At 47.7% G+C, this 16,556-nt stretch overlaps 1 protein-coding gene across 4 annotated transcripts in view; it reads left to right on the forward strand.

Moving 5' to 3' along the window:
* LOC119968715 (1,4-alpha-glucan-branching enzyme-like) overlaps nt 1-16,556 on the forward strand; it is a 707,296-nt gene that overhangs the window by 425,185 nt on the left and 265,555 nt on the right. For all 4 annotated transcript variants that reach the window (XM_038801318.1, XM_038801319.1, XM_038801320.1 and 1 more), the window contains exons 8-9: nt 4-119; nt 8,458-8,585. In XM_038801318.1, the coding sequence (XP_038657246.1) occupies nt 4-119; nt 8,458-8,585 (244 nt within the window). The remainder of the gene's footprint in view (nt 1-3; nt 120-8,457; nt 8,586-16,556) is intronic.

Here is a 16,556-nt window from a genome sequence, read left to right on the forward strand (position 1 = left end):
CAGCTGGGAAGTACTGAGATTCCTGCTGTCCAATCTCCGCTGGTGGGTGGAGGAGTATTATTTCGATGGCTTTCGATTTGATGGAGTGACATCCATGTTATATCACCACCACGGCCTAAGTAAGCTCAATCTATTTTAAAGTTTTAAATAATTTTTATCAAAACATGCTGCTCTTGTTTAATTTGATGACCTGCTGTTCAATGTTGTCAGGTTACGATGGCGGCTGTGAATCACTGGCAGCACACTTGCCTCTACTGGAGAACCTCAGTGCCGGGGGTGTAATCTTACTGATGTATTGTTAAACGGGAGCCTTGTCTGCCCCTCAGTTGGTGATACAAGATCCCACAACTGTGAGATGGACAGTTCTCCACGGTGTTTACCCCTCAACCAACATCACAGAATCTTTATAGCGCACACGGAGGCCATTTGGCCCATTGAGTCTGCACCGGCTCTCAGAAGGAGCACCCTACCTAGCCCCACTCCCCTGCCCCATCCCCGTAACGTTGCATGCTCTTCATTTTCAGATCGCAATCCAATTCCCTTTTGAATGCCTCGCTTGAACCTGCCTCCACCACCCTCTCGGGAAGTTCGTTCCACTGCAACCACACTCTGACTGAAAAGCTTTTTCCTCGCATCACTTTTACTCCTTTTGCCAACTATTCTGAATTAGCGTCATCACAAAGAGGGGTTTAATGCGTCTTTGAAGAATAGTCATATTCAACTTGACAGGTTAACTCCACAGATGCTACCTGACCTGCAGAGTATTTCCATTGTTTCTGTTTTTATTTCAGATTTTCAGCTTCTGCAGCATTTCACTTTGATGTCACTAAAAAAGGGGTGGTCCAATCATTATCGCCATACTATTTGTGGGATATCGAGATGAAAAAATTGAACATAACAAGATAAGGAGTCAGAATCGACCATTCGGCCCCTCCAATATGTTTCTCTATTCAATGCGATCATGGCTGATTTTGGCTTCAACTCTCAATTTTCCCATCCACTCTCCATATTCTTTCATTCCCAGAGGCTGCAAAATCATCTATCTCATCTCACCTTAAATTTATTCAATAGTGCAGCTTTCACAACCCTCTGTAGTAGAAATTCCGAAGTTTCAAACCTTCTGAGAAAATAAATTTCTCCTTGTCAGAATTCTAAATGATCGACCTCTTCGCCTGAGGTTTGGCCTCACTCAAACCCTAGAATTGTAGTAAGACTTCCTCATTCACATACGCCAATTCAGTGGGGTAGTGGTATTGTCACTGACAATCCAGAGACCCAGGGTAATGCTCTGGGAACCCTGGTTTGAATCCCGCCATGGCAGATGGGGAAGTTTGAATTCAATAAAAAATCTGGAATTAAAAGTCTCATGATGACCATGAAACCATTGCCGATTGTCGTGAAAACCCGTCTGGTTCACTAATATCTTTTAGGGAAGGTAATCTGCCATCCTGACCTGGTCTGGCCTACATGTGACTCCAGACCCACACAGCGGTGCGGTTGTCTCTTAAAATGCCATTCAGTTTGAGGGCAATTGGGGACGGGCAGCAAATGCTGGCTTTACCGTGTCACCCACACCCCATGAAAGAATAAAGAAAAAATAATCCCCCTGCAATAAAGGCCAGTATGCCCTGTACCTTCTCAATTGCTTGCTGCATTGCATGTTAACTTTGTGTTGCTTATACGTGGATACCAAAGTCCCTCTGAATATCATTATTTAAAAGTTTCACGCAATTTAAAAAATATTCTGCCTTTCTAATTTGTGTGTTCAACTGTGAAGACAGACACAAATGGCTGGATCCTCCGTTTTTGGGACTATGTTGCCACAGCGTCATAAAAACTGGACTTTCACACCAGAAAAACTGGCAGGAAAGGGCCACATATTCCTAACCCTGCAGGGGCCGAGCAGGGATCTGACGTGATTCTACCAGCTTTTGCTGCAGATACGGGCCCCCGCACTTCCAGGTCAGACGCCTCGTACGGCGGCGGCCTCCAGCGGCTGCACCGTGCTCCATGGCGGACTCAGACCGCGGAGCTGGAGCTTCAACATAGTGCCCCTGAACGGCTGCGCGCCCGACCCAGACCGCCCAGCCAAAATTTGCCCGGTCCCGTATAATGCCCCCCCCCCCCGGATCGGCCCACCCGCGACTGAGTCCGCAGCCGCCACGCTAGTAACCCGACCGGCAGGACCATGTTTGATCCACGCGGCCGGTCGGGGGCGGAGGATGGCGGGGCGGGCCTCCAGCAATGCCCGCATATAGGGGATATGCGGCGAGAGTACGCCGTTTCTCGGGGCCTGGAGAATCGAGAAACCAGCGCCGGTTCCGAATTCATGCGGGGATATGGATTCTCCGCCCCGGCGCCGGCCACAGTTTTGGCATCGGGGTGCGGAGAATCCAGCTCAAAATATTTGTTCAATGTCTCTGCCATTTCCTCATTCCCCATAATAATTTCTCCTGTCTCTGCCTCCAATGGGCTAATGTTTACCGTAGTTATTCTTTTTAAATAGTTATAAAAGTCCAAAGATGTGCGGGTTAGGTGGATTGGCTATGCTAAATTGCCCGTAGTGTCCTAAAAAGTAAGGTTGGGGGGGGGGGGGGGGGGGGGGGGGGGGGGGTTGTTGGGTTACGGGTATGGGGTGGATACGTGGGTTTGAGTAGGGTGATCATGGCTCGGCACAACATCGAGGGCCGAAGGGCCTGTTCTGTGCTGTACTGTTCTATGTAAAAGCTCTTCCAATCTGTTTTTATATTCTTGGCTTATTTATTCTCATGTTCTATTTTTCCTTTTTTATGAATCAATATTTTTCTGGCCCTTTACTGATTCCTGAAAATTGGATGCCACATTACCGATATTACAACTCCAGCTAATAATAATCATCATCTTTATTAGTGTCGCAAGTAGGATTAGATAACACTGCAATAAATTGCTGTGAAAATCCCCTTGTCGCCACATTCCGTAACATGTTCGGGTACACGGAGGGAGAATTCAGAATGTCCAAATTACCTAACAGCACGTGTTTAGGGACTGGTGGGAGGAAACCCACGCAGACTCAGGGAGAGCGTGCAGACTCCGCACAGACAGCGACCCAAGCCGGGAATCGAACCCGGGTTCCTGGCGCTGTGAAGCAGCAGTGCTAACCATTGTGCTAACTTGCCGCAGGAAGAGTTTAATCGGCTGTGCTTTGGTATGTCTTGAGATTGTGAAAAGTGGTGTATAACCACAAGCCTAGAATTAGACTGTTTTGTAAAATCAGACTTTTGTACTGCAGGGTGTATATCTTTGTTTGCTCCTTCCCGGTATCTTGGTCAGAAAGTATTCACTGAAGAATCTCCAACTAGCGAGGGGATGCAGTCAGTCGAGGTGTCTGCGTAGATTAATAGCTCCCCTCTCATATTAGGGAGTCAAATACCAACAGCCAAGTGCTGTGTTCAGACCTGCACACATAAGGTACAGAATTAAGTATCGATCAGGGAGTTCCTTTGACCCATTTGGCTCACCTTTCCATTGAAAACTATGAGTTTCACTCTTCCCACTTTACTGCCATCATGGCATTGTACTATCTCCTGAATGATGAAGCTCTATTACCCTCAATCCTATATATTTGTTCCCATGTGTTAGTCTGTGTGAACAGATCTTTCTTGCCATCTTCCTGAATTTGCCTATTCCAAATCTGTAACTATTTTTTGCCTTGCCTAGCAATGTGGTTTAACTTGAATCAGCACTTTGGAGTAAAACACCTAATCCATACGATGTTTCCCAAAGCAGCAACTATCCTTATAAATATGCCACAGGCTCTCATGCTTCAGGGCTGAGGTTGTGAAAGTTACTGTATAAATTCAAACTCTGTTTCCTTCACTCGGGGTTTTTGAGACCTGTTGGTATTTTGAATTTATCTATCCTATTCTCACTCATCAATCCTCTGACTCTGGGGATCAGCTGAGTGACATGTTGAGGCTCTGAAGTGGTTAGTTAATGACCAGTTAACGGTAGTTAATGATCTCCTCGCACTGCCACTGGGATTTTATCCAACCACATGAAACCTGGCAGATTTGTGGCTGGGAAACCAGGTGTGCCAATCGGAGCCTCCAACCCCTGCGAGGTACTCTTTGATTCCCCCCCCCCCCCCCCCGCCCCCCCCCACCACACACACAAACACACACACACACACTCCACCACCCTGTCTGGGCTCCACTGGAGCCTTAAAATCCATAGAATCATAGAATTCCTACAGGAAGTCCATTTGGCCCATTGAATCTGCACTGACCCTCCAAAAGATACCCTGTCCTACTTGGGCCCACACCCCCACACTATCCCCATTGCTCAGTAACCCCACCAAACCTCCCTTGGAAGCTAAGGAGCAAATTATCATGGCCAACCCACCTAACCTGCACATCTTTGGACTGTGGGAGGAAACTCACGCAGATGCAGGGAGAACGTGCAAACTCCACGTAACTGAACCCGGGTCCCTGGTGCTGTGAGGCAGCAGTGCTAACCATTGTGCCACCATGCCACCCCTTGGTCATTATTGCTGTTCCAGCAATGGCCACTGCTTACAACGGCACTATTGAGACAAGGGAGTTGCCAGACTCGCCTGGGAGCTCTCCGTGGTGGGAGCTCTCCGTGGTGGGAGCTCTCCGTGGTGGGAGCTCTCCGTGGTGGGAGCTCTCCGTGGTGGGAGCTCTCCGTGGTGGGAGCTCTCCGTGGTGGGAGCTCTCCGTGGTGGGAGCTCTCCGTGGTGGGAGCTCTCCGTGGTGGGAGCTCTCCGTGGTGGGAGCTCTCCGTGGTGGGAGCTCTCCGTGGTGGGAGCTCTCCGTGGTGGGAGCTCTCCGTGGTGGGACCTCCTCTCGAATGGGGCGGAAAGTCTGCCTCAGTCCAGCTGTTTACTGGTTCTGGGACAAGCCCCCACCATAAAGTTCAGCCTGACAGTGTCCGAATTCTAAATGTTCTAGCCAGGGGATACACCCTCTTGCATATATTCTTGCATATGTAAAGGTCTGGTTTAGCTCAATGGGCTAGACAGCTGGTTTGTGATGCAGAACAAGGCCTGCAGCGCTGGTTCAATTCCCGTACCAGCTGTAAATTCTGAATTCTCCCTCAGTGTAGCAGAACACCAGCGCCGGAGTGTGGCGACTAGGGGCTTTTCACAATAACTTAATTGCCGTCTTAATATAAGCCTACTTGTGACAATAATGGTTATTTATTCATTTTATTTATTTATTTTATTATTTATATACATTTTCAAACCCTGTTTTTAAAAAAAATAAGTTTAAAGGTGATCGTCTCTCATTCTTCTGAATCGGGAGAATATAGTGCCATTATCAATTGGCCCTCAAGCTTTTGCTCTGCTTTGTTGACCGCTGTAATACTGTGACTGATCATTGTGCCGTCTGTTCTCCAGCACACATCAGCCCATGTCGAAAATCTGGGGGGGGGGCGATTCTGGGTGAGAGATTAATTTCACCAAGGATACTAGAGATGATCCCTGCTCTTTGAATAGTTGCCCTGGGATTTATTAGGCTCACCTGTCGTGAAAGACAAACTCTCTGCTAATACAGCACTTCCTCAGGGCCGAAGGACTGGAGACCTTTCAGTGCTTGAATTTGTTTTGTAATTCAGTTGTACCATGGCTATTCTGCACCCCAAACCCCTTCACAGGACATTACTCCATAACCCTCTTTAAAGAATCACACACGATAGGAGACCTCTGGCCTATCAGCCCCTGCTGGCTCTCCAGATTTAGTGCACTCTCCTGCTCATTCTCTGTAGACCTGCTGATATTTTCCCGGAGAGAGTGGCGTAATGGTGTTGCCACTGGAATAGCCATCCGGAGAGCCAGGGTCATTCTCTGGGGACACAGTTTCAAATCCAACCAGGGCAGATGTTGAAATTTGAATTCAATTAAAAATGCTGGAATTAAAAATCTAATCATGACCATGAAATCGTTTTCGATTGTCATAAAAAGTCATCCGGTTTACTAATGTCCTTGAGGGAAGGAAATCTGCTCTCCTTACCCGGTCTGGCCTACTTCTGACTCCAGACCCCACAGCAATTTAAATGCCTCTTCGGGATGGGCAATAAATGCTGGCCCAGCTGATTATGTTGACAACCAATGAACGAATAAAAAAATCAGTGGTCTACTTTAACCTTTTGAAATCTATTATTTAATCTATTATTATTGAAACGGCTTTTCCTGCATTGAAGTTCAGAACTTGCTTTTGAAAACTATTCTCAATTTCTCACCATGGATTATTTTGCCAATTATCTTAGATCTGTGCCCCTGATCATTGACTGTCCTGCCAGTGGAAGTAGCTTTTCCCAATCTACTGTATCAAATTTCCTCAGTATTAACTTCTGTAAGCTCTGGACGTAGCTGAAGTATTGCATCCCTGGTATTATTCTGCTAAATATCTGCTGTGTCCGTATCTATCTGATGCCGTGACATCATTTTTGAAAGTATTGTGCCCAGATTTGGGCCACAGTGGTCTAACCAAAACCTTATCTCACAAAAACCATCTCAGTTGCGCTCTTCAGAGCTCCAATTGCCCATCGCCCTGATCCTTTTGGGGGGCGGGGGGGGTGGTTGAGAATTCTAGATTCCCACCGCCATGTATTTGGAAAAACTCTCCGATTTCACTCCCAAGTGTAGGAGCGTTTTCCAAGGCCTGGGTATTGAGCCAGCCTTAACGTGGAGTTCGTCCCTCATTGTTAGGCCTTAGCTTAATAAACAGAGCAGGCACACAACCTGGTTAAGATGGCTTTATTAACCCAAGCTTGGGTTTGTGTACATGAGAGATGGACCTGGATAATTCCAAAATCGATCTGTTGAAACTGATAAAAACGCATCAATTATACACGGTAGCCTTGTGGATAGCACAATCGCTTCACAGCTCCAGGGTCCCAGGTTCGATTCTGGCTCGGGTCCCTGTCTGTGCGGAGTCTGCACATCCTCCCCGTGTGTGCGTGGGTTTCCTCCGGGTGCTCCAGTTTCCTCCCACAGTCCAAAGATGTGCTGGTTAGGTGGATTGGCCATGATAAATTGCCCTTAGTGTCCAAAATTGCCCTTAATGTTGGGTGGGGTTACTGGGTTATGGGGATAGGGTGGAGGTGTTAACCTTGGGTAGGGTGCTCTTTCCAGGAGCCGGTGCAGACTCGATGGGCCGAATGGCCTCCATCTGCACTGTAAATTCTATCTATGTAATACAATTTCCAAAAATCAATAGCCCACCCCAGTTGGACTCTATCCAATCCCTGAAGCTGTCATGTTTAAACTATCCAATAAAATTGTGATCAACCCATGATTGAGCCTCATCCTGTTACCTGTTGTTTACCAAAGGCTTCATGTCAATTTTAAGTTGTTTTCCCCCATCCCAACATCCTGCCCACTCATTGTTCATTCGAGACAGGATATCAGAAGTGGCTTCCTCTTCACTTCATGTATTGTTCCAGAGGATATTGGAGGCCATTGATAAAACGTGTTTACCTCCATTATGTAATCTGCACACCACACATCTCCTGTGTCTCAAAAACACGGGCAAGTTAGCTAGCCGAAATCCCATCATGCATTGTGGCCACTGGTTATAGCCAGAGTTTGCATGATTATCACTGCTATATCCGAAAATATAGGTTTAATGGTTAATGATGCTTACTAGGTATACTTTCTGTGATTAATCTCAATCCTTAATAAACTAACCTACGTAAAACTACTCTAGTGGCATCCTAGCTATTCAGTTTTGAGAGGTCTCATCGCTGGACACCCCCTTCACCCAGCTCTCATTTTCAGGTTACGCCTCTGTGTTCCGGTCTCGACGACAGAGGAACTAACTCCACTATCGACTCTGTCAAATCCTTTTATCGTTTTAAGTCCTGTTTCACCACACTGAAGCATCAGGCTAGAATGTATACCGCGGTCCTGAGGGGATTGGGGGGGTGGGGGGGTCTCAACTTCCTGACTCGCAGCAAGATGTTTGACAGCTGAGCCCAGGAGGCAGCTGGATTCCCAAATACAATGTGAGATTGTGCAGTACGCACATGAGAATGGAACCAGATTTTACTGAGCCCGATCATTTTTTACTCCTAAAAACTCACTTGAATGATCTATTTTTGTTAGAATTTGCCTTTCAGACACAGAATATAAGCACCCATGTGGAAATGAAAACAGAAAATGTTCGAAATGCTCGGCAAAGGTTAGGCAGCATCTGTGGAGAGAGAAACATATCAACATTTCAGGTTGATGATCCTTCATCTGAGTTAGCCGGCTTCTCTTCACAGATGCTGCCTGACTTGCGTTTGCAGTATTTTCTGTTTTTATTTTAGGTTTGCAGCATCTGCGGTATTTGGGTTTTGTGCCGATGTGGGTGTGTTGGCTGCCTGGCCTGTTTCTGTGCTTCAAGGCCAATATGGCACTGGACACCTCACCGTTTTTTAATAAAATTACTGTTCCCCACCTTCTTTCTGTAGGTGCTGTATTTTCTGGGGATTACAGTGAATACTTTGGACTTCAAGTTGACGAGGATTCCTTAGTCTATCTCATGCTGTCAAACTATATGCTTCATAGCTTCTACCCGGACTTCATCACCATAGCAGAGGTAATTAATGAGTGATTACTGTTTGGGTATCTTTGTGATTTTGTTACTTGTTTTAGATTTAGGCACGTGGTGTTGATTTGAGACATTTCTTATTTTAATACCATGTTAGCTTTTTTTTATTAACTACTTCTGTGAACGTGCAACCTTCAAGAAGTAAAATGAGGAAAGACACACATTTGCTTTTCCAGCAGCTACTCTTGGGTCAGGCGCAGAATCAGATAGGCACAACTTAAAGCTCTCTCTGATGTTCCATCAAACACTCCCAGGACAGGTACAGCACGGGGTTAGATACAGAGTAAAGCTCCGTCTACACTGCCCCCATCAAACACTCCCAGGACAGGTACAGCACGGGGTTAGATACTGAGTAAAGCTCCCTCTACACTGTCCCCATCAAACACTCCCAGGACAGGTACAGCACGGGGTTAGGTACAGAGTAAATCTCCATCTACACTGCCCCCATCAAACACTCCCAGGACAGGTACAGCACGGGGTTAGATACAGGGTAAAGCTCTCTCTACACTGTCACCATCAAACACTCCCAGGACAGGTACAGCACGGGGATAGATGAGTAAAACTCTCTCTACACTGTTCCCATCAAACACTCCCAGGACAGGTACAGCATGGGGGTTAGATACAGAGTAAAGCTCCCTCTACACTGTCCCCATCAAACACTCCCAGGACAGGTACAGCACAGGTTGGGCACATTGTTAAATCGCCCTTTTCTGTACTCCATTCATCCACCGCAAAGTGCTCCCTGCTGCATCCGTTATTCATCTCGCACACCAGCCTCTCTGCGGTTTCTGAGAGCTTAATTGCCGCTTGAGAGGATGACCTGAGTGCGGACGTGTCGACTTCCCTCATGGGCAAGCGGCATACTACTTTCAGTGTGGTCTGGATTTGAACCTATAACATTGAGGGGAAAGGCAATGTTGCGTCCAACCTCCCCTGTTAACCCTCATTTTTAAAATTCCAGTCGTGGATGCAAAATGTAGTTGTGATGTCCCTACTTTTATTGTACAGCTACTTCATTTCCATTTAGACACCCTACATGTTGTTCAGTGGTTTATTTATTCTCAGTGTGAATGAAGTACCTTCGCGTTCTCAGTACATCTGGTGGCCGTGATATTTCTGTCTCCTGCTGTGAATCATGTGTGAATCTTGCCATGACAGCTCAGTTCTATGCAAAGCTTCTTCACCCCCTCCTCCATTTCTCTGCCAATGAAGCAGTGAAACCGGCGTGGCGAAACTGGGGGAGCTAGAATTGTTCTCCTAGGAGCAGAAAGAATGGCGAAATTAGAAATTCTAAGTGAATCAAGAGAGACGGATCCACTAATGGATCAGTAACCAGAGGACACAGATTTTAGATAATTGGCCACTGAGCTCGGCAGAAGATGAGAATGTTTTTAATGCAGCGAATGGTTGTGATTTGGAATGCACGCTTGGAAGGGGTGGTGGAAGCAGATTTAATCGTCACTTTCAATGGGGACATTAGATAAATACCTGCAGGAGGAAATACTTTAGGTCAAAAAGAAAATTACTGCAGATGTTGGAATCTGAAACGAAAGGGAAAATGCTGGAAAATCTCAGCATGTCTGGCAGCATCTGTAGGGAGAGAAAAGAGCTAACGTTTCGAGTCCGATGACTCTTTGTTAACGCTAACAGACAGAGCAAGTGGGAAATATTTATACTGTGGAGTGAGAATGAAAGATGAGTCATGGCCACAGAAACCCACAGAAACCAAGGGGAAGGAGTGCTAATGGCAGTCCCCAGAGAGAACAAAAGATGTGAAAGGTCAAACAGCAGGGAAACTAACATCAGAGGGTGAACTGTAGGTGTGGGGGGAGGGGAAGGGGAAGCAAAGAGGAGAAAGGTGCAGGAAAGGTGGATAAGATGGGGGGGGGGAGAAATTAAATGTATATTAAGAAAGAAAGAAATGGTAAAAGACAGTTAAAATGAAATGAAAACAAATGGGTCGAGGTGGGGCTGATCATCTGAAGTTGTTGAATTCGATGTTCAGGCCGGAAGGCTGTAGCGTGCCTAACCGGAAGATGAGATGTTGTTCCTCCAGTTTGCGGAGAATCTAAATACGGTACTTTAGGTCTACAGGGGAAAGTGCAGAGGGGCTTTGCCCAACAACCAGCACAGGTATGGGGAGTCGACTGGCCCCCGACATTCCGTGATGCTGTACCCATTTCAAAGGTGGGCGTTTTAAGTGCTGTAGACTGTGCCATGAAACTGCTGACTGCCAATCAGGTATCAGTGTAGACAAATGTACCAGTGCTCAGAATGAAGTCACGCCAACATTTTTATTTAGCTAATTAATGCTTCAATTTTGATGTTGAGTTGGATTCCACGGAGATAATGGTGCCTTGTGTGGTTATAAAATGCAATTGCTTCCATATTTGGGCTAAACGATTTATCCAAATGTAATTTATCAATGCCCACTCTCTGTGAAGTCCTACATCCATCTTGTAATGCTGGAGGACACGTTCTGCTTCTTTAGAGGCTGGCATTGCGTTCACCTACAATTCTCAGCAGATGGCAAAATTCTAACTTTGTGGATGCAGACAATCAGTTGCTGCACTCTAACTGATGTTGGACATGCATAAATCATAGATTAGCTCGATATCTTCTCTGACATTGGGATGTCATTAAGTCTTGCTGTTTGACTGGCAAATGAAGGCAGTTGGAACTAATTTTTAGTCAGACACTGGCATTTAAGCTGTGCCGCTTCCTAAATGTATACCGAGAACAAATGTTTGAAGAGGAAATAAAATGAAAACACAGTGAAAAGGAGGGGATGTTAATTAGGAAAGTGTCAGAGAAACATTTAAAACTTTTCATTTGTGTAAAACTTCAGCCGATCCGTCAGCAATTTGGTTCTGAAGAAAGACCTGAATACATGGAAGTTGTACTTCAGCGATACCCTCCTGCCGCAGTTATAGTTTCCTGCTGTGACAAAGCATGATGGTTAAGTCTTATCGCTGGTGAAACCCCTTCTCCTCCTCCCTCTTTTCCAGTGGTTGCTGGCTGATTTGACAGAGGCCATTCAGCCCATCGTGACACTGCCAGCTCTTTGAAAGAAAAATACAAATTGTCCCACTCCCCTGCTCTTTCCTATAGCCCCGGATTTCTTTCCTTTCCATGTCAAGATCCAATTCCTTCTTGAAAGCCATGATTAATTCAGCTTCCTGCGCTTTGTCCGGCAGTGCGTTTGAGGTCTTAAGAATTGGTGTGGAAAACACACGATCCTCCTCATGTTGCCTCTTGCGGCAGCAAATTTGGGCCCAGCAAAATCCCACGAATAACAGTGTAATAATGGCCAGACACGCTGTTTTTATGGTATTGATTGGGGGTTAAATGTTATCCATGATAACAGTAATATTGGTGTGGGATATTTTATATTCTGAGGACATGTAAGGCCTTGGTTTAATGTCTCATTTGAAAGAATGCACTGCTCACAGTGTAGCGCTCTCTCTCAGTGCTGCACTTGGCTTGTTGGCTGGTCTTGGTCATAATGCTTTGTTTCAGAGGCTTCACGTCTCTTCCCTATCTTCCAAAAAGTTGGTCAGGCATAATTAATAGTGAAATAAATAATGAAAAACTCATGAAATTAAATTTAAATCACTTATTGTCACGAGTGGGCTTCAATGAAGTTACTGTGAAAAGCCCCTAGTCGCCACATTCCGGCGCCTGTCCGGGGAGGCTGGTACGGGAATCGAACCGTGCTGCTGGCCTGCTTGGCCTGCTTTAAAAGCCAGCGATTTAGCCCAGTGTGCTAAACAGCCCCGTAAAGACTGTAGAGACAGAAACAGAGAGCATGATTCTCCGACCTCGCTGTGCTCTCGCTCAAGCGTAATGAGGCAGGTGAATAGCGGGAGTGGACAAAACCTATATTCCCGTCCTGCGCCAAACAGTTTGCGATGCAACCAGCCCGTTCACGTCGGCAAAATCGGGATGTCATCGTAGTGTGGTAAAAACCAATTATCACTCGAGCCCCATTTCCATAGAATCAACGCGAGCCAGCCATCGTCCAATGGCCTTCTGTCATTCAGCGGCCTCCCCAGTGTGTGCTCACGCTGCCGCCGATTAGCGCTCCTTTTTAAAAACGTGAACCTGGCGGAGGGGCTTCTGTTGGGAGCCGAGGAGGTGAGTGTCTATCTTTGCTCACAGGCAAAGAGACCGGCGGTGAGGGGGCGAGGCTGGGGGGGGAAAACTCGGCTGGGGTGGGGGATCCTCCGCTGGGGTGGGGGACCCTCCGCTGGGGTGGGGGACCCTCCAAAGGAGTGGGCCGCCCTGGCGGGCGGGGGGGGGGGGGGGGGGGCGGGGGGGGGGGGGGGGGGGGGGGAGTTGCTGGGGCACCACCATGCCAACTACTAGATCATGAGTAACTGTTCCGGGGGCAATCCTGCCCGTCTGCCCACCGATCATGCATGTCCCCTGCTGAGGACTCTGGCTGCACGGCTGAAGGCTATTCCTGGGAGGGAATTAGCAATCGTGGTTAAGTGAGCACTTCACACATGCCAAGTGGATTCCCGTGGGTGGCGGGTCATGTAGCATGTCAGAGTCATCACCTAGCATCCCAATCACACTCTTATGCCTGGACACTGTGCTTGAACACTGCGGGAGGAAAAACTCCACATGCAACATCCAAACACCCAGGGGATAGGACACAGCTCTGGGGACATGTCCATGGCCGGAGGGTAGGCGAGCTCCAGAGGGAGGGGGTGTACCTGGAGAGATGGACAAAGGGTTGTGCATAACGGTTGTGCAAAAAGGAGTTTAATATGCTGTACAATACCCCACTTCCGGTACATCAGTGATCATCCTCAACGTGCCTGGCCTTCCTAACTCTATCACTATGTCATGGTGTTGCCTCAGGATGCATATCTGAGGTGGAGGCTGCAAGTTGCCTACCTCATTCCGTGGCCTTCAATGCCTCTGGCGGGCATCCACTGGGGGCTCTGGAACTGGAGGGTCCTGGCTCACTTGCCGTTGTCACATGCACAGCTGTGCCGCTCTGTCCCGTGTGCTGGCCCCGAGACGCGGCCTCATCAGAAGGGTGAAACTCGGGGGAGCTGGTGACACTGTCGCCATTTCATGAGACGGGTCCGGGTTGGCATTAAACTCCACCTCCTCCTGATCGGTGCCCTTAGGGCCCTGGGGTCCACCTTGGGACAGAGGGGCAGCTGGTTCAAGCCCCAGCTGCCCCTGCATCATGGAGGCTCCCCATAGTCCACATCATGGTGTCGACACCCTCAGCGATGCTCCTCAGTGACTGGGAGATGCTCTGAAGGGCCTCGGCAATGCCCACCTGTGAATGGGACAACTCCCGCCGAACCCCTTCAAGGTCAGCCTGGTGCTGGGTCACATTCCCCAGCAAGGCCGATATTCTGTCGAGACCCTCAGCCATGGCCGTCACCAACTGCACAACACCTTGAACACCTTCACTGATTGTGCTGACGTCGTGCACCAGGCTCTCCACTGCGGTCGCCATCCGAGCAGTGTTGGCCTCAGTGCCACTCTTTGCCGACACCACCTCCTGCACCCATAGCCTCTGGGTCTCCTCCAATCGGCCATGGACCTGCTGGAGTGTCGCTGACATCTCCCTCTGAACATCCCGGCCGTTCCCTGACATCTCCATCAGCTCCGGATAACGCACTTCCACAGGTTCAACATCAGGCTGGGACCCAGCTGGCTCCCAGGATCCAGCAGCCCTCCGGGTGTGTCTTGTCTGGGGGTTCCTGCCTCCACCTGATGTTCTTCAGCAGCAGCGTGGTGCTCACCAGAATGTGCCCCAGAAGCCTGAGCACTAGCGTTTCCCACCGAGGTGTGCGTATACGTGTTGGTGGTGATGACAGCTGTGCCTCGACTACGGTGGCATCCTCGGGGCTATCCTCCAAAATGTTCTCCTCGGAGTCAGGATAGAGGGTGGGCAGACTCCGTCGGGTGGAGGATCTGTGGAAGAATGGACATGTGGTCCGTGGGAGGGATGGGTCAGTCAGTAAGCCAATCAATACTCACGTTTGACAGGTCCCCCGAGTGGAGCCCGGTGGTTCCTCACCTCTGCAGCATCCGTAAGGCTTCGCGTGGGTGACCAATCTATCCTCCTGTCCACTTCCAGGGTTTTGCTCCTCGAGGGAGGTGAGGATTCTTATGTTGCTCCTCGAGGGAGGTGAGGATTCTTATGTTGGGCATCCCACTGCCAGTCTGGGTCCTCTCCTGACTGTTATGGGAGAGCTTTTCCTGAGGAGACACAGAGAGAGCATCGATAGCCACATGCATGGTTCACAGTGATGGGAGAGGGATTATGAAGGCAGGGTTGGGGGAGGTTGTGGGATGGGGGGCGGAGGGAGGGCTGGGTCTCATGGGGAGTTGAGGGGTGGGGGTGCGTTGGGGGGGGGTCTCACCCGCCGGCACCCTCGGGGGAACAGGACATCCATCCTGGCCTCCATGAATCCTGGAGCCGGTCGTTGCGAGCTGGCTGGGATTGGCTGAGCAAGTGCAGTTTGAGTGCTGCTCGACCTTATTAGCGGGGAGCTGGCGAGCGCAGTCCCGGCGAATCAGTTGACGAGCTGTTATTTGTGGCGGAAGCCCGTGAAGCTTCGCGAAGTGGACCAATTAACGGTGACGTGTTGCCGGTCTCGCTGCGCCAAGCGCCGGGAAGCTTGCGGTGATTCCCACTTGCTACCACACTTCGAAACCTTCCCGGAGATTTGCCCAGAGTTTACTTTTCTCTTGCTGAACTTTTATCAGACTTGTCAAAAGTTGGAGGTTGTTACGATCCCAGTTGATGTTATAGCTGGACGGGAAGATCCCAGAATGGAACCCTGGCTCAAAAGACGATAACTTTTATAGAGCTGACCTCTCTCAGTACCTATCTTCATCTGCAATTAAATTAGCTAAACTAAAACTTAGAAGCTTCTCTTCCTCACAAGGCCCCTGGTTGCTCAACAACCACTGCTTGTATATTTATTCTTCATGCCGTTTCACACTCTAAACATAATGGAACTTAACCAACCCCCCAATACACAAATACCTTTATGTAGCATGAATCTAACTATAGGTTTTACCCTTCCAGGCACAGAATAGTTAAATTAAACCAACTTAAAATTATACCTTGTTTCTAATGTTTAATTTAAAATGTCCACTGTCAAATGTTTACCAATAAATCCCTTAAAACCTTTGTTTTCCTGACAAAATGTAGCAGGTTTTGAGCAAATAGCGGCAGAGCGAGAAGGGAATATAGAATAAAAAGAGGAGGCTGTGATAGAATGTAAGGTAGGAGTGATGAAGTGACAGGCGAGATGATGGTGAAAGAAAAAACAGTGTCATAAAGGGACAAATAAATAAATAAAAGTTGGACCCTGCGCTGTAGGCTTCCATTACTTTAATCTGCTGTCCAAAAGTTAAAAGTGATAATAACGAGCCTGAGCTCATTTAATAAAATTTCTTTAGGCTATCAGTGTTCATTCTTTAAATATAAATAATTACTTTTATCGGCAAACTGAAAATAAAAATTAATATTTTGGAAGGAATACTGGAAACGCTGAAAATGAAAACTCAAATCGACTACAAGCACAGCACCCAGCAGGTCATTTCTGTACTTTGTTTGAAATCGGGAAAAGTGAATGAAGGACAAATTTAATCAAAGAGAATGAGGGCCACCCTGAAATGGGAGATTTCTATGTGGAGCTGCTTTGCACAAGAGCTTCCTGCTGATCCATTTAATATATAAATAGTCATTTGCTTGTAGTGAAAGGAGGGGAAATGAAAGCAGTGCAAATACAGGAGAACGAATAAGAACATTGGTCACATAAAAGCAGTGGGGAGTTTTGATATTGCTCATTTCCTTTGCCAGCTTCCTGCAGCACAGGTTTTGATCGTGTGCATTGAAGGTGAGACTAGCCCCAAGAAAGAGTACAAGACTTTGAGAAAGTGTAAAATTGAAAGTTGAGTTTCTTTGGGGGG

This window comes from Scyliorhinus canicula, chromosome 7, assembly GCF_902713615.1.
Source record: "Scyliorhinus canicula chromosome 7, sScyCan1.1, whole genome shotgun sequence".
NCBI classification, from domain to species: domain Eukaryota; kingdom Metazoa; phylum Chordata; class Chondrichthyes; order Carcharhiniformes; family Scyliorhinidae; genus Scyliorhinus; species Scyliorhinus canicula.